This window comes from Grammomys surdaster, unplaced genomic scaffold (assembly GCF_004785775.1).
Source record: "Grammomys surdaster isolate TR1022 unplaced genomic scaffold, NIH_TR_1.0 126029, whole genome shotgun sequence".
NCBI classification, from domain to species: domain Eukaryota; kingdom Metazoa; phylum Chordata; class Mammalia; order Rodentia; family Muridae; genus Grammomys; species Grammomys surdaster.
Genome location: NW_021620842.1, coordinates 6331634 through 6356670, shown reverse-complemented (window position 1 = coordinate 6356670; position 25037 = coordinate 6331634). Strand labels below are relative to the sequence as shown.

The 25037-nt window shown below is 38.0% G+C and overlaps 1 protein-coding gene across 1 annotated transcript in view; it reads right to left on the bottom strand.

Moving 5' to 3' along the window:
• Positions 1–766: 766 nt before the first annotated feature.
• The window catches only part of Brinp1 (BMP/retinoic acid inducible neural specific 1), a 189997-nt gene continuing 165726 nt past the window's right edge, over positions 767–25037 (bottom strand). The window contains exon 8 of the mRNA XM_028754642.1: positions 767–1965. Within this exon, the coding sequence (XP_028610475.1) occupies positions 828–1965 (1138 nt within the window). The 3' untranslated portion in view covers positions 767–827. The remainder of the gene's footprint in view (positions 1966–25037) is intronic.

The window sequence follows — 25037 nt, the reverse complement described above, 5'->3', positions numbered from 1 at the left end:
CTGTTTGGAGTGATTGATAAGAAAGAATGTGTGTTTGCAAGGGCATAAGAAGATCAGATTCAAACTCTTATGGGGCAGTTATTATGAGGGTATTCATGAGCATGCTGCTTCCCTTTGACCCTTTTTCCTAAACTAAGCAGTTTGAAGAGCTACTATCTAAGGTTATTGACTGTTCTAGAATTGTGTCAGTTTCCGTTCTCCCAACCCACCACCTATGAACCATTTTCCATTAGCTTCAGTTTATTGAGACGTAAAGAAGCCATATGGGTAAGATTGTTGTTGCACATCCCCCCACCCCCATCCCCAGTAGAGCGTCAAAAGAAGCACAAAGAATTAAGCATAAAGAGGGAAGAAATCTTAACCGAAGAAATATCTTCTTTATCTACGTCCATTTCCTCTCACAAGGAAAAATGGCAGTGTCAGAGGTACATTACATATATCTCTTTCTCTCTTTTAGTGTTTAATCTTAGCACCTGCACAGCAGAGGTCTTTACAATTCATTGCATATGCTCTCCCCTTCTCCCCCCAACTCCACACAGCACCTGAGGCCAAAGAAGCCACCAACTCAAAGCTTCACAAAATTCTGAGACCCTTCTTCATGACAGAATATAGAAGTAAGAGACATGCCCCACGGTTTTATACAGTTGCTAGAACATTTTAGCTTCCAACAAATGAAGTTTTTTCCTCCTTTCCTTTGAATACTAATTACATTTTACAAATTTGTGTGTGTGTGTGTGTGTGTGTGTTTTCTTTTGTTTTGTTTTGTTTTGTTTTGTTCTGTTGTATTTGTACAACAGAAGGGAAAGTCCATGGCAAAGGGTCCCGGGTTAGCAGAGTTTGGCTGTCATCTGGTCAGACTGTTTGAGGATCTCAGTGTTGTAGAGGTCCAAGGCATGATTCACCCTGATAATCTCACTGTTGGTCAGCTTCAGGCGGTGCTTCAGCATACAGGAAAACAAGTCCAGCTGGGGTTTTCCTGGGGCCACAGGAGGGGCCAGGCGGTTAATTCGGTCCCGAATGTCCAACATGAGAAGCATCACGGATGAGGAGGAATAGAACTGACCACCCTGTGTATAGGATTGATTCACCTGTTGCACGGCACTTCGTAGGAGGTCAGCATTGAACCTCAGGCTGTACCCGAACACCTGTACATCAGAGATCTTGATATAGAACTGCCTTTTGGAGGGATCTGACAGGTCCACCGGGCCCTGGCCAGTCTCATTGCGTAGGGTGGGTAGCCGAGTCCGACTACGTAGGTAGATATGGACAGTCTCGAAAAAAGTTTTCCACCGATTGCCCAGCAAGAGAGTCCAATTGTAGCATTGGCTGTTTTGCAGACGGATTTTCTCCCAACGTGGGTAGCCAAATTCCCCAAAGGGCATGTTCCAGCCTTCTGAATGGCTCCCACTGAAGGGATTGACATAGACAAAGAACATAGGGTCCAGGCTGCTGTTGCGCATCTGGCAGATACGCATGGACATGCCGATCACCATGTGGATAAAGTCCATGCGGTTCTTGTTGCTCTTGAGAGTGAGGGACATGCGCTTGCGCCACCGAGGGTCAAAGAATGTATCCAGGCGAATCTCATTGCTGATGAAGGTAGTGTGGACATAGAGGCGTGAATCCATCTTCTGCAACAGGTACTTCAGTTCCAAGTCCTGGAAGTCCAGGTCGGTCTCAAAGCTGATGAACTGCTCACTCCGCTCAGAGTCCACGTTTTGTGGTTCACAGCGGCCTCTATACAGCTTGTAGCCCTTATTGCAGGAGCCACAGAGTGAGATGTTGGCCAGGCTGCACATGGCACAGCTGTTGTTCCCACCGATGATGCATGGGATAGGGCGCTGGCACAGTGTGGTGCTACCATGGCACACACAACTCCTCTGGCTCTCCAGGAAGGTTCCCCAGAACCCATTCTCATTGCAGTAGAGAAGGGACTGGACCCTTGCAAGCCACTGTTGAATTGTCCTGTGAAAAAGAAGAAAAATGGAAAATGTTAGCTAGGATCAATAGAATTTTGAGGTACATCATACACCTGACTATGCAAGTTGGAACCTCCCAAAGAATGAAAAGGGGAGATTAGAATTATGGCTTAGTAAAATGCTTGCCAATCCCCAGTATGCATGTAAGAAAAGTAGACATTGTATCCCACACTTATAATCTCAGGTTTTGGATGGCAGAGTAGGAAGATCCCTGAGACTCATTAGCCAGCCAGCCTAGCCTAATTGGTAAGCCCTAAGAATAAATAGATTAAATATAAGAGAATATAGAGTAAATATACATTAATAAATACATTGTCATCCTGCATAATGTCTTAGAGCTGTTGCATCACTTTGTACTTACACACCTAACGTTGTTTGTGAACATCTATAAAAAAGAAGCATTGGACTAATTATTAGGGTATTCATCTATCACTAGCTATTCCATTATACAATAGGCACTGAAAAATTTGTTTTAGGGAATAAAGTTTCTAAGCACAAATATACTATCTGGATGACAACAAATAATGGAAAGTCTCACATGGGCAAGATTTGTGGACCTCTATGTTTTGCCTTTCTTTCTTAATTTCTTTCTTTCTTTTTATTTGTATTTTTTTATGTCAATATCCGAGGATTCTACACTTTCCACTGATGAAGTTATGGGATGGCCAACCCTGTCAACAAAAGTATGCTTCATTGTACCGTATTCTAAAAGTCATGTAGTACTTCTGTATGGATCATCTGATATGATTCTCACGTGGCTTTTCATAATATGCAATGAAGATATATATATTCCTCAGTTGTTCAGAGTTCTAAATTCTCAGTTGTGTGGAATTTCTATTGCAAACTGTGTCTCTAAAACCCCTCCACATTGCCTATCCATGCTGTGAATGATACCAGTGTCAATACCCAGATTCTAGGCACTAAAACATTTTAATGAAGACAGATCCATGAACCAATAAAAAGCAGCAGAATAATACATAAAAATGTGTAAAGCTGTCAGCCCAGAGGTCTTTCATTTTTCCACATTTCTTTGGAAGTCACCTCCTGGCTGTCCTCCATGATACAAATAGTCCTACATATCTTTCCAGCAGTTACCACTCACAGGTATTTTTATGCCTAGCTTCTCACTTGAGCCTACCAGCAACACCCAGACAATAACGTGAGATGCAAGCAGCTTCACCAGTGAATGGATAAAATCCTGGCTTTTCCTATTTTAAAGCAAAATTGACAATGGGGAATTTCTTTAGCCTTCCACTCACCCCCCCCCACCCCAGGATTGTTATAAGGATCACACAAAGTTTTTTGTGAAGTATACATTCAAATTTGGTAGGCATTAAGCACTTAGTAAAATTTAGTTCTTGTTCTCCCTGCAAAAGGATTGTCAGGTTTATTTTATAAGCATGAATAGAGAAGCTCCAAGGCAAACTGATGGATCATATGACCATTAAGATGTGAAGTCTTCTGACACATCAACTTTTTGTTGGCATTATCACCACTAAGATGTGAAGTCTTCTGACACATCAACATTTTGTTGGCATTATCTATCAGCCAGAATTTTAAAAACAGTCTTAAAGAAAATGTATTAGGACTACATTTAATGTCTGTGAGGACACAGATGGTGGTGGTGGTGATGATGATGATGGGATGCATAGTTCATGATCTTCTAGCTCTATGAAACTGAGAAAAGAAGCTCATTTGCACCACACATCCTGTGGTGGGATATGTTAGCAATTCTCTTGATTTACAATCACAAAATCATAAACCCCCAAAGTCATTGAGGAGATAGGACAGTCAAAGGTGATGAGCATGGATATTGTTGGTTCAAGTCAGGGGAAAAAAAAACAATAAAAAAACAAACCTATCCTGCAACAAGGAATGTGTCATTACATCTCTTAAATCCTTGGTATTGTTTGCTAAAAATGGGGATAATAAAATCTGTCTCAAGAGGCTGGCACAGGGATGCTGAGATGATATATTTAAACTGCTGAGAAAAGACTTGGATATAGCAATTATATAAAAAAAAATGTAATAGTACACACTGCTCATATCTCAGAGAATAAGCTCTTCCTTTGAAGGTCCTGAGACACTCTCTGGAATGCTCTGAAGTCTAAAAGAAGCCATTTTGCTGTAGACATTTGAAAATGGATACTGTTGAAATGGCTGCCTTGCTGACTTGGGATTTAAATGAGTTACTTATCATCTGAGAAAAATGGTAGAATAATTAGCTTCGTGAAACTGTCTACCTATTTAATCCACAGAACCAACCCCCATCCTGTAAAAGAAAAAAGTAAAAAAAAAAAAAAACTTAAAAACACCCCAAGGCATTGTTCTCAATATTTGTCTCATCCCTAGTTTCTCCTCCAGCCTCTCAGGTTTAGCAGGCAGGGCCTTTCTTTCCTCAACACGTAGCACACAACCTTCCTAGCTTTATAAATGTTTGCTGAATGAATGAACGAAGAATATTAATATTTTCCTACTTACATTTTATTAACAAAAAGAAAAAAAAGTAAGAAAAAGGAAAACAAACTTCTCTTCATCCCCTCAGGACAGCAATATTAGTTTTCCATACCATCCACCCACACAGCCGCAGGCCTCCCTGGTCTCTGCTTCGTGAGACCAATCCTATTACAGCCTGGAGAACAGCAGGCCCAGCTTTCAGGAAACGGAGCAAGAATCATAATGAGCTGTGTGGCTCCCACCTCCCAAATCAGAACATTGACTGAATATTGGGGTATGAGTCATCTGATATTTTTTCTGAGCTGCAGGGGCCCTCCACGCGGCTGCGATTGCGTGGTAACATCTGACAAGAGCTCTATTTCAAAATGCCTCTTTCAAATGGCCCACACTTGCCCCTGTCACTCCCTCTCCAAGTGACAGTACAGTACCCCATTTAGAGTGCTTCTGTTCCCATCTGCAAGGCATTCTATAACCCCGTAGAGCGCCCCCTTTCTCGTGTCTCATCTTTGGGACCCTTTGTCAGGACCACAGCCCCCACTCCTCCTGTCAATGCTTCATTGTGGCGGCACTCTCAGAATCCACAGTGGGGGAAATAAAAAGATGAAAGTTCCTGGTGATACTGCTACAAGCAAGGGGGCTGCTGGGGAATTAGGATTCCAGCCTTGTCAGGCAGGAGGGACTGGGGACAGAGGCCCTCTGAGACACATTAGCAGGCTGCATGGCACCTGCGTCTCCTGAGCTTGGAATAATTGTGAGGTTGTGGGCTGTATCAAAGGGGGCATTAATGGTACAGCATGAGGAGGCAGAAGGGAAGTGGTGTGAAGGAAGGGTGTAAGGACTGTGAGGCCCAGGAAAGAGAAAACAGAGAGGAAAGGTGGGGTGGCAGAGAGGAGAAAAGGACTTCATATTGGAAATGATGGACAGAAGGGTGCATGGAAGCTACTGGGCATAATGTGTTATTTCACAGCCAGTGGGTAGGATAGAAACAATTTCAGGGGAGGTTAAATTATTATCACTTACAAGATTTAGAGAATGTGGACAGTGAAGAGACCATAGGCTTAGGCTCAGAGTAGTGATCTATTCCTTTCCTTTTATATAAAGGCAAGAAAATGAGAGAGAGAGAGAGAGAGAGAGAGAGAGAGAGAGATTGATTGTCAGTGATTCTAATTTTCAATGTCAGTGAGCATCCTGTTGGTTTTCAGTTCTACATTTGAGAAGACTAAAACCTGAAAAATAAGGTCAGGTCATTGTGTGTGTGTGTGTGTGTGTGTGTGTGTGTGTGTGTGTGTGTGTGTATGTGTGTATTTGCTGATTTTTTTTAATACAACTTCCAACACCAGCTTTAATCCAAATAATCTCCCATACCTTCTCCATGTCCACCCAGTGATCTGAGTAAGAAAAAAATGTCCCTGAAGATGGAATTCTAAACCAATGGAGGGCTTCTATGCCTCACCATTAGTATACACCACTATGTAGCCTGGATGATGATAGGGAGTATTCACATACACCGTTCCTGTGAGCGTCACCTGTCACCACTGTAGTGTGACAGAAGAAGAGGACTTGAGAGATCAAGTAGCATACCTTTCAAACATCAACCTTGTACATGTACTGTGGGTATACTTTGTGCTGTAAACCACAATATGATATTAAAACAATAAGGATAACAAACAGGAAGAGGTAGCCATAAGATGATAAACAAATGGAACAAATGGAGAAATACAGAGAATTTGATCATGTAAGAATCTATTACCACATCCCTTGTTTCCTCTGAAACTTTTAGGGTCTCTATTTTCCATTTAGAGATAACTGTGCCTCTCTGATGAATGCAGAGGGAGTGGATGGGCACCAGGGGTAGTAGGGACTGTGATCTATAAATACCGTTCTTCAGGCTAGCTAGTGACAGCTGTCTCAACTTTGGCGACAGAGAAACAGCTTAATAGGCCAGATCTGGATGGGAGGGTCTCACAATGATCACACAGACCCACTGTTGTGCAGTGAGTGTGAGGCAGTAAGAACCATGTTTTAAAATGCTTTTCTCTGTCTCTAGGGATCCAGCTACAGCATCTTCCATTTGCAGCCAAATCAACATCTTTCTGTTGGATGAGATACTCAATTCATTCTGATGGGGGTTGGAATGAAGGGAGGGAAGGAGAGAGCTGGGGAGAGAGGAGGTAAGAGATAGGGAGGGAGAGAGATAAGAGTAAAGAGGAAGCAGGAATCTTCAGGGTCACCTCTAAACTAGAAAAAAATCTAGTAATTGACCAATTAGTACCCACAGTGACTTCAAATAAAAGAAAAATGCAGAGAATTTTTAAGAAAAGTGATTCAAACTAACAGCCAAGATGCACCATGTTTAGAACTGAATGCAACTGTCCCTCACTTAGTGAGTGGACAGTAAATACTCTGGAATACCTCCTGGGTCACAGCAGTTATCTCTCCATCCTCACATCACTGACATGAGTTAGGATTACCATCTGATTTCCATGTCACTGATAAGAGTGTTGAAGCCAGAGAAGGACTGTCACTCATCCATGGTCACACAGCATAGACATGGCCAGAGTTCAAGATTTCTAAATATAATCTCGACATCCTCTCAATGATCACAGTATATATTGCTTGCCCTCTAAACCCCATAGTGGATATAAACCACTCTCAGAACCCTGGAGACATCTCAGCTGCTTCGCTGTGGGTCCTGTCTTTGCCACAGCCAGGATGTTCTGGCAGCCTGACAGGTCTCCCAGAGACACAGCATGAGTCCCTTGTCATTTGGAGGATAGAGGCTTTGCCACCCAGGGCTTCCCATCCGTTGTTTAAAGGCTCATATCTCCTATTCTGAACCATCAGGCTGGGGAGCCCTGGCTGGGATTCCTAATTCAAGCAACCTCCCTGCTGATTTTAATTGGAGGTTTTGCCTAAGCTGGGAATGCGGTGCCTGGCCTGTGGCATTTTAGGGAAGATCATACAAATCTAGTGCCAAGAGAATGTTGCAGGGGACAGGGGAAGAAGTCTAGGCTAAAATACAAAACTATAATCCATAAGGCGTATTTGTTTAATAAAAGTGTGTTTCTTAAAAGAACAGAAGCTATGAGAAAAAGAAGAAAGTGGAATTTCAAATTGCTCTTTTATTTATGTCCCATGTGTTTTCCTAGGTGTTTCTTTGACATTGTAATTTTTGTCTTGGTAAATCTGCATGGCTCCATAGAGTGTATATTGTGCAGAAAACTGGTTAAAACTGGGAGACAAGCACTGACTCCTAGGTGTCTGGTATGCACTGTTATTTATATACTTTGAATGTGTGTATGTATGGGTGTACAAATGTTTGTGTATGTGTATGTACATGCATATATATGGATGTGCATTTCTCTCTCTCCCTCTTTCTCTCTCTCTCTCTCTCTGTGTGTGTGTGTACAGCCATACCTCTGCATGACATGAAAGAATGGTGCTCTTCAAACTTATACATGCCTGTAGGGTTAGATGCCTAGAGTACTGGTTCATGGCTTTGCCAGTCTCGATTATAACTAGCCATCAGGCCCACTCTGCTCATCAGTTTCCCTGGACAAAAAATTACCTTTTAATCATTGTCCTATTTAAGCTTCTTTTATTTCCTTAACAGACGTTTGTCCTCAGTTCTTCCCATGGGGTCAGAGCCTCACTGAATAGAACATAACAGTGTTGAAGTGATGACCAAAAAGAGAGTTTTACTCTCTCATTCCATGCTGAGGACATTTTCTAGTTGGAACCATGGAGTGAAGCCTTAGTATGATTGCAGAGGGCAGGGGTGAGGGTAAAAGGAGAAAGAGGGCAAGCTAACTGCAAAGGAAGAATCCAACCTGGTCTTTCAAATTAGGTTGTCAGCATCTTAATTGGGGAGGATTATGAAACAATTTTTGCAATTACACTGTTCTGTGTCTTGAAGGAGGTGACAGGCAACATCAGCTGCATATTCAAATTCTGAGTTTTGCTTTGGGGCATAGAAGTACTGAAGACAGATGATGGAAGGAGCAAGAGCGGCTCAGAGATAAAAGAAGGACTAAAAGCAGCAGGTGCTCCCATGTGGATGCTGTCAGAGTCAGTTATTTGTCCTGAGCAGCACATACGCAGCACAATAAGAGCCTCAGACCAAAATCCTACAAACACTAGTGGCCTGCTGTAACCTTGAAGTGAGACAGTGATCATGTAGGTCAATGCTCTAGGTGATCACAGAGCAGAAATAAATTAAGGGAGAATTGGACTTTGCACTAAGTTTATTTGACCTTGGATATTTGTCCTTGAATGAGTCTCTTGAGCATTCTGACAATCATTCTTCATTCTTCCTCCTTTACTTCCTTCATTTGTGTATATTCATGCACCCAGTGTTTTAGTGTGTGCCTATGTATGTTTATACCTACATGAGAGACCATGCACATGGAAGCCATAGACTAATCAATATTTTCTCAAAAGCCCACCATCTTGTTTTCTGTGACAGGATCTTCATCTGGAAGCCAAAGTTCGCTGATTAGTCTAGGCTTGCCAGCCACTGAATTCTTAGGATCCACCACTCCTCTGTTTTCTTAGTGGTGGGATTACAAGCATGAAATAGTAATGCATGTTTTGTTTTTTATGTGGGTGCTAATGATGCAAACCTCTTATCAGGTAAGCACTTTACCAATAGAGACACCCTTCCAACCCCTGAATCTCAGGTTTTTTCTCTGCCAAAGATAATAATTAACTTGCACTTTGTCTTAAGAACTAAGTTAGAAATCAAAAGCTTCTGAGAGTTTTCAGTAAAAGGAAATTAGAACTATTCGTCATTATCATTATTGAGGGTAAATGTCCCAGCTTAAAAAAAATTATTCTATGTTACTAAAACAGCCCAACTGACTGTAGTCTAATATTCTAGTTTCACTGTTTGCTCATTTTCCACAGATCTAATGAACTTTGCCACTAGAATGCTTGATGTAGGTATTGTACTCAAAGGGAAAAATAATCGTATTGAGTCTTAATGAGTACATTATTTAACCTTGAACTAATTGCTTGTCTTTCTAAGCTTCTCTTGTCTCCAGAACAGAACAGAATAACGGTGTACTCTTTACAAGATCATCATCTATAGAAGCTTCAAACTTATAGTAGGTACACACAATCTCTTATGAAAACAGTAATTGTGTTCCCTTTGAGTTCACATGTTAAATGGTTCCTTTGAAATCAGTAATTATAGATTGAAAACTACAAAAGAGGAAAAATTCAACAAGTACTGGTGGGTCAGTTAACTACTGATATTAAACAATGAAATTTTTATAGCAACTGCTTCTACTCCTCCAAATCAAATAAAATGATGGAAGAGTGTGAAGAGGAAACAGCAACAGGGACTAAACAATTCTACACAAAATGAAGGCAATTGTCTTCATGGTATTAGAGTAGGAAGATATTTCTTTAGAGCATTTACCACAGAGAAAAAATATTGGCTAATAGAAAAGTACTATGAGTAAACCATACCCAGCAAAAATCTGGAATTAGAGACAACACAATAAATTAATGTGCCTCCAAGTAAATAAAAGACTGCATTCATAATTCAAGCCATGGTCAGATTATCTGTGTCCACAAAATCCATCGATTTACAGCTAAATTTTCAAAACATAGTGTTGGGAGATGGGGGCTTTGAGGTGATGACTCCATGTGGATGCAGTTCTCATGCATGAAATGAATATTGTTAAACATAGGCAGATCTGTGAAGGCTTCTATTGTGAGAAGACAGTTACAAGGACCAGAAAGTATTCCTTAGACATTGTGTGAATTTCTTGGTCCTGGAATTCTAAGGCTTCCAGAACACAGACATTTAGTTGCTTATGAAAAACACAGGCTATGGCATTTTGTGGAATTTTGAATGGATTAATGGACACCATATAAAATACTATAACTCAGTAAGAACAAGCCACAAGCAAAAATAGAGCATGGGCAAATGATAGAAATAGACAGTTCATTTTACAAGTTGGTTATTTGAAAAGCTAATAATCCTGTGGAACTCTACTTTTGTTCATCATTAAGATGATATAAGCTAAAATTCCAATGATATACAACTTCAGATGAGCAGCTCAGGTAAAATTTAAATTGACCAAAAAAAAAAAAAAACCAAGGGAAAATGCTAAATATTGCAAAAACAAATGCAACTTCCCTGTGCAGGACAGGAAAAAAAAATAAGTTCTAGCAAAGAGAGAAGAGGAAACAGTCTGCTTGAGTATTTAGCAAAATGTACATATTAACATATGTGTCACAACAATTCCATCCTTAGTAGTAAATGACAACAACAACACAAGTACCCTAAAAGGAATTCATTAAGATTGCTTCAATATGCATTGCAGCCCCCACCTGGAGATCAGGTAAAAGTCCATCAGCACCAAAATAACAGGCAGCTTGGAATCTCCTGGTGAGTGAGCCAACCACAGTTACACAAAAAAAATAGATGGCAATTTCTAAGAAAAATTAAAAGGTAAGAAAACACCAATGAAGAGTTTGTGCTAACTTTAAAAGGCAGACTTGGGCCAATGAGATGGCTTAGAAGTTGAAGGAAGGTGCATGCCGCTATGCTTCATAACCTGGATTCATGCCCCTAAACCCATATGTTAGAAAGTGGTACACTGATCTCCACTTGTGTACCTTAGCAAGCACACAGGCACACTTACAAATTATTGTGTCAATTCCTTAATTAATTACACAAATTAGCTAATTAATATTTTTATACAAAACAGAGTAGACCTATAGTAAATGTGCCCATAAAAGACAGTGATAGACATGGGATACATTAATGCAGGTATGGCCCAATGTATTTATAGATACATTTAGATGAGATGGAGTTAGAGATAGACATTTATTTGTTTATATGAGTCAATAGATAGGTAGATAGACAGAACCTTATATGTGTATATGTGTATATACATACATGTGTGTGTGTTTATATTTTGACTTTTCAAATTAAAACATAAATAAATCATATTCCTGCTTTCCTTTCTCCCCTCAAACACCTCTCATATATCATATAATCTTCCACCTTGTCCCTCTGGAAATCCTGGCTTCTTTTTCTTTAATTGTGTTTGTTTCATACATACACACACACACACACACGTATACTCACACAGACACACCATAATCAGTCTATTGCTGCTTGTATTTACATGGATACATTTCTTTACATTTGGTATATTATACGTTTTAAATTCCTCTCTCTCTCTCTCTCTCTCTCTCTTTCTCTCTCTCTCTTTCTCTCTCTGTATTTGTGTGTGTGTGTGCATGTGTGTGTATGTGTGTGCACATATACACACTTTTGCACATGCAGATGTCATAACCATGACTGCTGAATTTAGAGGTGGAAGGGAGTCAACCACTTACATGGTTTGACCTTTCTGTAAAGATACAATAATTTTATAAGACATTAGCCAAATAACTCCTTTAAAATATCCAGAGCAATTGCATTTAGGAGACTGAACCTGCATCAGGTTTATTATCATCCTCAAATCTTTCAGGCCTTTTGTTTGTCTGCTTAATACTTATCTTAGATCTTCATATTTTTTATTCTGTCCTATGTTGGGTTAAGGGAGGATTAAAAATGTCATTGTAACATTATGAAAACTAGAGGCTCAGAAGAGTTTGGATAGAGATGGCTTAATGGTCATGTTTTATTTGTCACAAGACTGAGGCTATAACTCCCCCACATGCAGACTGGAAGAAGGTTTCGGTGTGGGAAGCAACGTGGGAAGATATTTCTGATGGAAGATTAAAAACAAAACAAAAGAAAGACCTATCCACAAAGATTGTGAGAACTCAGTTCTATTTCTGACTCAATCCCTCGAGCCTCTAGTTTCTAATCCAAATAAAAAGCAACTTCCGAGCCTCAGGAAGAGAGAGACAGAGAAAAAAAAAGAAACAAAAAATAATATAAAGCAACTGGAGATACTTATTTTCTTGTCTTACGTCAGGGAAGTGAGTCAACTGCCCTATTTGCTACAAATGCAGAATGACAAACATTGGTGGAAATGGAAATGTCCTTACCAATCTTAGCCTTGATAAATGCTGCACAGTGCTGTGAATGAGCTTCAGGCTTGCATCTACCAATCCCTTGTCCTAATTGTACTCCCTTGGGTTACCAGAGTGTTGGAACACATTGCCATTTTTTGCTCCATAAATAGATAAGAAATGCCCAAAATATTTCTAGCTCAAAGCTTCATTGCCACATAGTTGGGAAGAAATCCTTAGGCTCCAATGATTGACAGACAGCTGCCCTAGGCTCTGCTGAATGTATTTGTGGACTTGAAACCTCTTATTTAATAAGACAGTTTAATACACACTCAGAATAAGTCATTGTCAGCCAAAGTATAACCTTCAACACCACCCCCCCACACACACACTTGGTTGTGGATGAGAAAATGAGTAGTCAAGATCTACCAAGTAGCATTTTGTTTGTTTTGTTTTGTTCTGTGAGTGAAACTGCTAAGACTATAGTGGCAAAACATCAAAACCACAACTATAAATGATGCTTGGGCAAGATCTGGACCATGAAATAGATGAAAAACTAAGACTAGAAACATTAGGTGATTTTCCTGAGCTTACACAAATTGTAACTGGAAATCTACAACCCAAATCTTCCCCTTAAGACAGAATTTGCACATTGCCCAAAATAACACTGTTAATCTTCCTTTAAGCTTTCTCCAGAGGAACAGTCACTCTACCTAGATTACTGTGCATTCAAGAAAGGAAATAATCTTATTGTTAGGAGACTGCTGGACATTGGCCCTGAAGACACTAATTTTAGGAGACAGAAAATAGCACTCTGAGTCCCCCTCCCATTCAGTTAGGATAGGAGTTTATAGACTTCAAGGACTTCTTCATGCCTTTTTGACAAGAATCCAGTGATTATTTTCTTTGGTATTCATTCATTTGTAGAATGTATATTTGAGTTTTTTTCATAATTATAATTCTCAGCAACTTGCAAAATGTTCTCTCCCTCTTCTGGTGCCCATACTGCATATTCACTCACAGAATAAAAAAAAAAATTAGATGGCAGCTTATGGCAAATTATCCCCTGTAATTTTCCTCTAGGAAAGCCAATAAAAGAAAACACAATAATTAAAACAAACAACAGACCATATACCTCAGAGAAGAATTTAGCAATAGTTTTAAATATTAAAATAAACTCACTAAAAATAATTTTGAGTAATTAAGTTCTAAAGGTCAATTTTATGTTACAAAATGTTTCCTCACAGGGTCTATAAGAGGTGTATTTCTTTCTCTTGTACCATGGATTTTTCTAGAAAAATAAACCAATACAAACCATACTCTATATGTATATCTCATATACATATATTTCACACAATGCTGGTTATCTTTTTAGATGTTGTTATATCCAATTACTTCTTTTATTAATAAAATAGAGTAGAACAAATACACCCTGTTTATGCAGATAGAACCAAAGAAGACAGCAGATATCATCTTCTATCCATTTGAATAATACCTCCTGATGCTCAGAGAACCATCTGACCAGTCTGGTCATGCTAATCAAGAACCACGAGGAGAGGCCCTAAAGATGAGTTGTTGGCCAGTGGATCACAGCCTTCTGACCACCTCTGCTTTTAGAACATTGAAGACTTCTTAGAATTTCTATGGGCATGTATTAGTTGTACACAACTGAGTAACTGCAGCTTACTACAGGGAGAACACCATTGCTTTGACAACCCAGGCTTGAGTCTCTAGTCATAGATCATGAGTTTCCACAGTAATTCTTATTTTAAGACTCTAAGTGCGGGTCAGTTTGTTATAGAAAAGAAGTATTCTGAACAGTATATATACTGTGAACTCAAAAGAAAACTCAGTATATACTTTTCCTATTCAATTGTGAGGTAGATAATGTTCCTATATGAGGGAGAATTCTAAATATGTCTCCTTAGTGATCCAATCTCCTGTCAATAATGATAGGCTATCACTTCAGTACCCCTGTTCATTTTTATAACTGACCTAAAGAAGAGGAGTTTATCTGGAAGTACCTATTCTAATTACTTTTGTTGATTAAGAAAAAACATTTTCCAAGTCAAAAGCATCTGAAATTATGTAAAACATGCTATTCATACCTTTGAAGAGGAACAGACAGTGTGCAAGTACTGCACAGTAACAAATATGAGCTTGGAGTGTATCATAGCCAGACAACAAGAGAATGATGACCTGGGTCCTATAACTATACATAACAGGAAGGAACTTGGATGTGCATTCTTCCCCATAGGTTTTAGTAGGTAAAGGCATACTCTGGCCAATTCTTAAATTTTCATCCATGAGGAATAATCACATCTAACTATATCAGAACCAGATTCAAACTCATGAACATTTCAAGATTGTATATCTATTATTTTGGCCTTGCTATGTGTGATAATTCATCTTACAGAAATATAAGCTAAGTTACTTATAATCTAGTTAAGACATTTCTCTATTCTATTTTGTTACATCCTTTAATAAAATGATGGGATTGAGTTAAATATTTTAGGATTCCTTCCAGGACTAACATATGGATTTATAATTTGAAGTCATTTAGCCCTTTGGATGTCACTAAATATGCTATATTTCAAGTAGCTCTGTATATGGGCATCTACTGTCTTCTTCACTGTTTCAGTGCTTTTTTGTATAAAGTCTATGGTGTCTCACCTTAGCAGACATTCACTAAAAATGTCTTGAATGAAGTATTGGATGGAGTAATAACTGAAGATTCTTCATTATAAACATTAATATAAATCATCTGGGGCAAATTCAGGTCACAAGACCCACACAAGATTGTCATAGGAGGAGTCATATGCCATAATCATGAGTGAGTCAGAAACTGAAGTCAACTTTGTTTTATTTTTCTATAGCAGGATAGACTATAGATTGTTCTTACTTTTTCACAAGTTATTGTAAAGAATGGCTACAACCATTAATGTACAAAGTCTTTTACACATTTGAAAATGACCTATATTGGAGGTTTTTTTCTTGGGAACAGTTGTTTCTTCAATATTTGAAATGTCCCCAAATGAATTCCACCAAATTTTTTCCAAAATTATACTAGGGATGGGGTACCTTTCTGTTGTCATATTAGCATCTACAAGTTGGAAGTTATGCTGCCTCTCAGCTGAGATGCTACTTGAAGCAATATAATGCATTAGCAACTGCTTATGCAGAAGGGTTTGGAGTTTTCTGCTTCAGAAAGACTATCTGGAGGATGAGGATCTCTGCAGACAAGAGAGGAAACCACAGACTTTGACATCCAGGACAATTGGCAGGCTGGAGGATACTTTTTCATCTGGATTTAGTTTTTTTGTCTAAGACTGTTTTGGAAAATACTAAAATTTTTGTCACTTCTCTGTTTAGTCTTTTTTTTAATTCACTAGTATATAAATTTATTATATCATGGAATCATGGATATTATTTTCTGTGTTTTTCTTCTTTCCAATATCTTGTAGAATCCACTTCACTTAGTAATTCTGTGTCCTCTGTACCAAGTACATGCACTAAGGTGAAACTATATGTGTAGCAACTATTAGAGTCTTCTAATCAAAAATTTATCGGGCTTTAAAATCAACCACATCAGTATCACCAAGGACCTATGTTGCATCTCAGATCTATTCAGTCACATAATCCTGGGTTGGCCCAGTCATCTTTATTGAAACTGCCCCAGATGAGTGTGTCTCATATTGAAGTCTAACAAGTGTCAACAGTCATGTAAATAGAGGGACTGAATATATATCCTATATGCCCACAAGGCATCCCACTCTTTTTTTTAAGGTTGTCATTCGAATGACTTCCACTGAATGTCACTAAAGCACAATTCCCCTTCTATTTTTCTCTCACAATTCTTCTCTACCATCAAAATAATGAAATTATAACTCAATGTAAAAACATTTAGTTCATGGACAAGTCCATTCCAGCAAAGAGATCTAAAGGAAGGGCAATTGCAGAAAGGGTCAGTACATATTGACCACTTTTTGTGAGTTTCAAATATCCTCTACAAATCTTGAGTCATCCTCACAGTGGCCTTGTGAAGGGATTTCTGTCATTATATCATTTTATGTGTGAGACTAGTTAGGGCCAAAGGACAGACAGTACATTACTCAGTAAAATTGAATACAGCTGCTTAAAAAGCCATGAGCTGAATTAATTTCACATTTTGTAAACCATTATCTTGATTTCTGATTTCCCATATTTTGGAAGATATAATTTACCTCTTCACAAGTAAATAAGTAAATCCTATTTTCTTAAATAGGAAAACTATTACTGCCACTACAAGTTCAAATATCATCTCTCAACTTTCATTTCAAAGCTTCGTTCTATTAGTTCAGTAAATACTGTGTTACCATGTGGCAAGCATACTACCTGATACTGAGGATGTACAGCTCAGAAAAAAATAAAAAAATAACAAAAATAACAAATAACAAAAATACCCACTAGAGTCTCTGCCCCCTCAGAAGTTAGTCAAAAGCTTGAAGTCTGGAATGAATTATATAATTGCAAATATTATCATATTAGAAAGAATGTCATGCAAAGTGCTATAAAGGCATACAGTGGAACACTGCAAGCCAAGTCATTGGGCCAAGTGTTCCTTAGAAACTACAAATTAAGGAACTGGCAAGATAACATAATGTCTAACATGTTTAATGAACAATTATAAGGGTCAGAATTTGAATTCTCCAAGAATCAACATAAAAATCCAGGTGTTGCAGTGCATGCCTACAATCTGAGATCTGGAAAGACAGGGAAAAGAGGACATCTTCTACTTGCTGATCAACAGGTCTAGTCGAACCACTGAGATACATGGTCAAAAAAGACTGTCCCAAGAAAATAAGGTGGAGAGTTAGAAAGAAGACATCATAGGTTGGCTTCTTGCTTTACCCATTACATTCACACTTGTGGCTGCATGTGCTCCATAAAACATGATTGCATACACATTGAGACAGCACACATGTACACACACACACACACACACACACACACACACATAATCATTCACACACATTCAGTTTATCTTAGTTTTCTTAAAGAGTGTGACATCTAGGAAGTCAACCATGTTTCAGAGTATGATCATGCTTCTAGGAGTATATCAACAACATAAGTTGGAGAAATGACCCACACAATGTTGTGTTGGAATGAAGCAGTGATATATACTGGAGGAGTTGAGGGATGAAGATGAATATGATTAGAATACAGGATTTGCAGTTCTCAAAGAATTAATAAAAATATTTCTTAAAATGATACAAAAGATGGAATAGAGTTTCTATCCCCAGTAGGAAGGCTCTCATAGCAGACCTCTATAAAAATTGCTGCCAGAACACTGACTCTCTGCTTTCCATCAGGTAAGGTGGTAGAGGATGTCTATGTCACTCAGAATTCTCTTGCCTGCTTGGTCTTGGATCTGCTTATATCAGTTGTACCATGACATGATGGAGATAATAATAAAATAAATCAGTGACATCTGAGTTGTTTTTTCCCAACTGTGGAAAAACTCATTTGAACTATGTATCAAAATTTAATATAGAGCAGTTAACAATGATGAAGGCAATTAATTTAAATAAAAAACTGAGAAGGATTTGAAGAGTTCATAAAAATTCTAAAATCATTCATTTAGGCTGTTTTGTATGAGTCTAAGCTTAATAAACTAATGTGAAAAATACTGCATAATTAATTGTGAATATGGTTTATGTAAAGAAGTTTGTGGAATGTCAGACTGAATATAGAAACACCCTTACAATGGGTTTGGTTCAATTTCCAAAAGACTGGCAAGGACTATACACTGTAAGTTAGAATAAAATTGCTCATTATATATAACAGATTTGCAACTTAGAACATGCATATAGCATGTGTACATGTCTTTTATTCAATTTTACTGCTACTCTTCTGCTTCTCTTCCAATTAACTAACAACCTTTGCACTCTAACATGATATGGTTAGAGGACTTGCTTTATTTTTCTTGCCATGTGCTAAACATGCCACATTAAATGTTAAGGCTGTCTTCTGAGGGTAAGAGAATAGGTTTACATACATCACCACAAACTGAAGTCTGGATATCTACATACATTCTCCTTAAAGGTAAATGTCACCATATTTTGAAGTGTCTGAATCTCCATGGCTGAGAATCCTAATTTCTATCTCATCTTCATCATGGGACTACATTTTTTCTAGGCTCATATTTTACCTTCTAAAACCCAAAGACTCACATATTAGAAGGAGAAATTGTCTACATCCTTGCTCTAGGGTAATGTTTCCCATCTCTGTGGGCCCTAACCTCTTTGGGGGTTACATATCAGATATCCTGCATATCAGACATTTACATTACAATTCATAACTGTAGCAAAATTACAATTATAAGGTACCAGCAAAATAATTTTATGACTAGGGGTCACCACAACATTAGGAACTGTATAAAGTGTCACAGCATTAGAAAGTTTGAAAACCACTGCTTTAATTTCGTTATACTCTGTTCTTGATTACATTCCTATTCCACATCTGCATTTCTTTTACACATTACAGAGAGTTGTCATATGATTTGACTTGGCCACAGACTCTGTGTGGTACCTGTTCTTATCCTGATTGCAGATGAGAAAACAGAGTACTTAGGCAGATTTAGAGACTTCTGAAGGTCACGCACCTAATAAATGGCATGGTCTAGACTGTTATTCTAATAAATTAGAAACTAACTTGAGTTCAATAAAATATAAGTCACTAAAGCTCTGTGTTCCATTTAGGATGTCTGAGGGGATTTTTGTCCAGAATAAGGGAGTGCAAAATTTAGAGAGACAAGTAGGAACCAGTGTGGATATAAAGGGTCATTGGAATTGAGATAATAATTATTCTGGTAGCCAGAATCCACAGACACCAATTAAACACTGAATGGAAGAAAAAGTATGTTAAAAGCTGACAAGGGTTCAGAAGCTAAGGCCCCAGGACTAGAGTCTGAGGCATATGTCTCCAAGAGATTTTTATTTCAACAGTGTATAATTACATTGTGCTTGGTTATAGCCTGCACTACCAGGTCAAGGCCATGTGGTTACTTTCAGAAGTAAAAATACATCAAAGTTTAAGTTTCACTGGGAAATGCAAATAATTATGCTACATACCCTCAATGAATAATATCTCCTATTGTTCTGCTTTATTTCACAATATAATCATCTCTAACAATCAAGTAATGGTAGGATATATATCATACTATCATCAAATACTAATATCTACAAAGAACATCACTTCATATTTGCTAAATTTAATAAGCTCTAAAATATCTGTTTATAGAGTATTTTTAAAAATTATTATTGTCATTATTATTATTTTGTTATTATTAGTTTCTTCGTCTTCTTCTTATTATTATTTACTCTCCTTCATCCCTCTCTTCCTCCTCATTCCCTTCCTTGTCTTCTTTCTCCTCTTTTTATGTTTTTTTTCCTTTATCAACCTCCTTCTCCCTTTCCCTTATCCTTATTTGATTCAACAGTTTTTCCATATTAATAGATTTTGCAAGATTTGTATCCAGAATGGTTGAAGATAATTTATACCAGCTGCTTTGATTTTACTGCAGTGAACTATCAATCTAAGTACCTTAATTTTAGCTTTGATTTCTTCAGAAATTCTTGAAGGGACTTTGACCAAATGACTTAATTTATTTGGTCTTCATTTTTTTTTCAGTGCAAAATAAGGAAAAATATTGCAATCCAAACACAGTCAATATATTCAGAAAAACTAGAACTCATTGGCATGTTGATGACATTCAGTTTTGTGAGGATGATATCAGTATGCCATCCAGACCCATTCAGAGGAAAGCATAATCACATTATTTACTATTGAAAAGATTTTCCAAATGTATATTTTGTGACTGTTTCTGTGCTAAGAAGTTCTGAGAAGATGAGGAAGTATGTCAACAGAGATGTTTGTACATTGATGATAGTTTTGTACTGTGGTCAGAAAGTTATGGTATAATGGTGAACTGCGATTTACCATCTACACAGAAAGTTATAGCGCTAAGAAATCATGTGAAATGAGACACAAGGTAGACTTTATATAGAAGGAAAAAGATCACCAGAAGGGGCTACCTGATTTGAGATTTGAAGTACAGGTAGAGGCTTAGAAAAGCAAAAATCAGGTACTATCCAGAGAAGTAGAATGGCCACAGGCCACTTGTAAAGTAGCCTGCAGCCTCAAATTTAGGTGAGTTAAATTAGTGGTGACTGTTTCTAAAATGCAAGAAATGGTTAAAACATATATATATATATATATATATATATATATATATATATATATGTGTGTGTGTGTGTGTGTGTGTGTGTGTGTGTGTGTGTGTATGTGTATGTGTATGTGTATATGTATATATGCACAGAACAGCTTTTATCAGATCTGTAGGTCACCTTAAAATTTCCTTCCTTTCATCAAATTAGTACTTGCCAAAAGGTTTCAATTGGACTGGGGACAAGGCTGGATCTCCTTCTTAAGTAATAATTCTGATCGCTTCTGGGAGTACGAATTGAAAGTGATCAGAGTTGATTCTGGGACACTTAGTTAAGAGGGTATTCTATATTCAGGCAAAAGCAGATCATAGTTTGAACTACAGGGTACTCATTAAATTTGACTAATTAGCATTATCTGAGAGCATCTCTGCTCAAAGATTCAATTACTGACCTTCTAACAATATTTTGGAATAGAATGATTAGTCTAAGTGTTATTTCTCATAGACGTGGGAAGGACCTCAGAGATAATTAAGCCTCATTGTTTTCAAATTGTTTTGCCAAAAGAAAAATCACCTTATCTTCCCAAATGAGTTTAATTCAGAATTCCCATAAAGAAAACATCACTGTTTTAGCTAAAAATGTGTTACAATTGTTTCTTATTCGATCTGTTCACCATATTGGACAGTGATGACTTGAGCTCAGGTACCTCATTTGTAAAATACTGTCTTTTATACCCTACCATATATAGACAATGGTGTCTTGAGGACACATTTTTTATCTTTAACTACTCCCCTGAGACTTGGACGGTGCTGGTAGACAAGATGCTCAGTTAGTGGTCCCAAATTTGAATAGATGATACCTTAATACAGCATTTCCTGAGAGGCTTTGTTTTTCACTTTTCTCCATCCCTTTAAACATTTATTTTTATTTCATACAATCCCAAACTCTTTCCACCATCATTTCTTCATCTTTACTTTTTCTGTCTCCCTTTAACAATAAGAAGATAATCCAAGTACTGATAACAAATTTTGTATAAATATATGTGGGTATCTTGCTTCAAGGGTGGATAGAATATTATCGATACTATAAGAGTGGACATGGTCTCCTCCATGACAAAATCTCTACCAGACAACATTGCATCATTATGTCTTAATGACCTCATTCATAAAAGTACGATGAACTAGTGCTACCTTACTAATGGTAAGATGATAGGAGTGATAGGATAATGCATGACACTGGTGAATTAGATTAGAAGTACTAACTAGTTACATTGGTTCTTAACTTAGTCTTGTTTTCTTCCCTTTCAGTGTGGATTCAAGTCCACCTTACTTACATTGCTCTGTTTCTTCAAATGGTCTATATTTATGAACTGTACTTAATACAAAAATGACTCTCTGACATATGAAAAAGTAATTATTCTCTTGTTAAATGAGAGAATCAAGAATCAGTCTGGGTAAGGACATCCAAGTCTCTAATGCCAGGATTCAAGAGGGAGAAGTAAGTATTGAAAGATTGGGTTTAGTATGATCTACATATTGAGAACTTGATGTGTTTGTGTGTGTGTGTGTGTGTGTGTGTGTGTGTGTGTGTGTGTTTGGTGCAAGTTAGACAAACTAGAATCTATAGCTTGAATTTTATTGCTAACTGCATAATGCAATGACTAAGGGTGACCAAAGTCACATGAAATTTTGCTATTGAGCATTGCTTTACAGTTCAGACCACAGGAGTCTGAAACTAGAAACGACTTTCCTACATACTACTAAAAATCCATCACAATATAGCAAAAACTTGAGATGGAACTTGACATATGAAATTCCAAAAGTCATTTGGCTGAATCTAGAATAAATCTTGTAATACTCTTGGACTGGATCTTGTGTTGGTATACGTGTTATTTATCTTGGCACTCCAAAAGCAATGAACATGGTAGGCCCTCACAAAACATTTGTTCCATTAGCCTAAAGATAAGAGAAAGTGGGAAATAGTCTTAAAAGCATTGCCAAAGGAAACAACATTCTGTAGAGAATACCAATTGCTTAGGCTCTAAGAATAACCATTAATAGATGGAATCTTATGAAACTAAAAAGCTTCTATAAAGCAAAGACTCAATATATACAAAAAACCAGCAGCCCAAAGAATAGAAAAAGATTCTTAATAACTCTACACCTGACAGAGAACTAATATCTAAAATATATAAAGAACCCAAGAAGCAAGACATCCACAAACTAAATATAATCCAATTAAAAATGAGGTGCAGATCAAACCAGGATTCTTTTTTTTCTTTTTTTTTTTATTGGATATTTTATTTACATTTCATATGTTGTCCCCTTACCTCATCCCCCACCCACCCAGAAACCCCCTATCCCCTTACCTCTCCTCCTTCTTCTCTGTGGATGTAACCCCTACCTACTCCCCCACTCCCACTTTCCCACCCTCAAAATTCCCACCCCCTGGGGCATCCAGGCTTCATGAGGTCAAGGATCTCATCTTCCACATATGCCCAGCAGGGCCTTCCACTCTTACATATTCAGCTGAAGCCCTGGATCCCTCCCTAAGTGCTCCCAGGCTGGTGGTTTAGACCCTGGGAGCTGTGGTTGGTTGGTATTGTTGCTCTCCTCATGGTGCCACAAACCCTTTCAGCTCCTTCAGTCCTCACTCTAACTCCTCCATTGAGAACCCCATGATCAGTTCAATGGCTAGTTGTGAGCATCTGCCTCTGAATATGTCAGACTCTTGAAGGCCTCTGAGGAGACATCCATATCAGGCTCTTATCAGCATGCACTTCCTGACTTCCACATCAGCATCTACCTTTGGTGACTGCACATGGGATGGATACTCAGGTGGAAAGGTCTTCAAATGGCCCCTCCTTCAGTTTCTGTCCCTCATTTTGTCTCCATATTTGCTCCCTTGAGTATTTTGTTGCTCCTTCTAAGAAGAACTGAATCACCCCCACTTGGTCTTCCTTTTTTATGAGCTTCATGTGGCCTGTGAGTTGCAGCTATACCACTCCTAGGCATATACCCAGAAGATGCTCGAACATATAACAAGGACATATGCTCAACTATGTTCATAGTAGCCTTATTTATAATAGCCAGGAGCTGGAAAGTACCCAGATGTACTTCAACTGAGGAATGGATTCAAAAAATGTGGTATATTTACACAATGGAGTATTACTCAGCTATTAAAAACAATGAATTCGAGAGTTTCCTAGGTAAATGGATGGAACTAGAAATCATCATCCTGAGTGAAGTAAGCCAATCACAAAAGAACACACATGGTATTCACTCACTGATTATCGGATATTAGCCCAGAACCTTGAAATGCCCAAGATGCAACTCACAGGATTCTTAACAGAGCAATCTCAAATCACCAAGAAACATTTAAAGAAACTCAACATCCATAGCCCTCAGTGAAATGTAAATCAAAATGACTTTGAGATTCTATCTCACACCTTCCAGAATGCCTAAGCTCAAAAACACAAGTGACAAGTTATACTGCTGAGAATGTGGAACAAGTGGAACACTCCTCCACTGCTACTAGGTATGCAAATTTGTACAGCCATTTTGGAAACTAATATGGTGGTTTCTCAAGACCCAGATATACCACTCTTGGGCATATTCCCAAAAGATGGTCCATCCTTTCATAAGAACACTTGCTCAATTATGTTGATACCTGTTTTATTTGTAAGAACTAGAAAGTAGAAAAGACCTAGATGTCCCCCAACCAAAGAATGGATAAAGAAAATATGTTACATTTACACAGTGGAGTATTACTCAGCTGTTAAAAACAGATATCATGAAATATGCAGGCAAATGGAGCTAGAAAAGAATCATACTTAGTGAGGTAACCCAGTCGTAGAAAGACAAACATCTTATTACTCACTTGTAAGTGGGTATTATCTGTAAACTAAATGACAATGATGCTACAGTTCATAGACCCAGAGAGACTAAACAACAAGGAATGCTTCAGAGTAAAGGTAAGAAACTTTGGGGGAAGAGAATATAGAATAGGTTTTGCAGACAGAATACGAGAAAGTAGGATTGAGAACAGGAACAATCAGAATGTGGTGGTGGTGAGATACTTAGAGAAATAACTGGAATTTGGTGCACTTCAGAGAGATGTGGAAACCCCATGCAATGAAAACTCCAAGGAATTTATGAGAATAACCCTAGAAAAGACCTCTAATAATGGGGACACAGAGCATGAATTGTCTCACCTTCTGTAACCAGGGTAAGTTTCAAGTTAGATACCAACTAAGCCACAAAATATCTGACCTATAGATTGTCCTGCCTGCATAAGTGTTGTCAGACCAGAGCCTAGCAGAATCATCATCAAAGTGACCAGAGAAACTTCATTCAGCAACTGATACACACACACACACACACACACACACACACACACACACACACACACA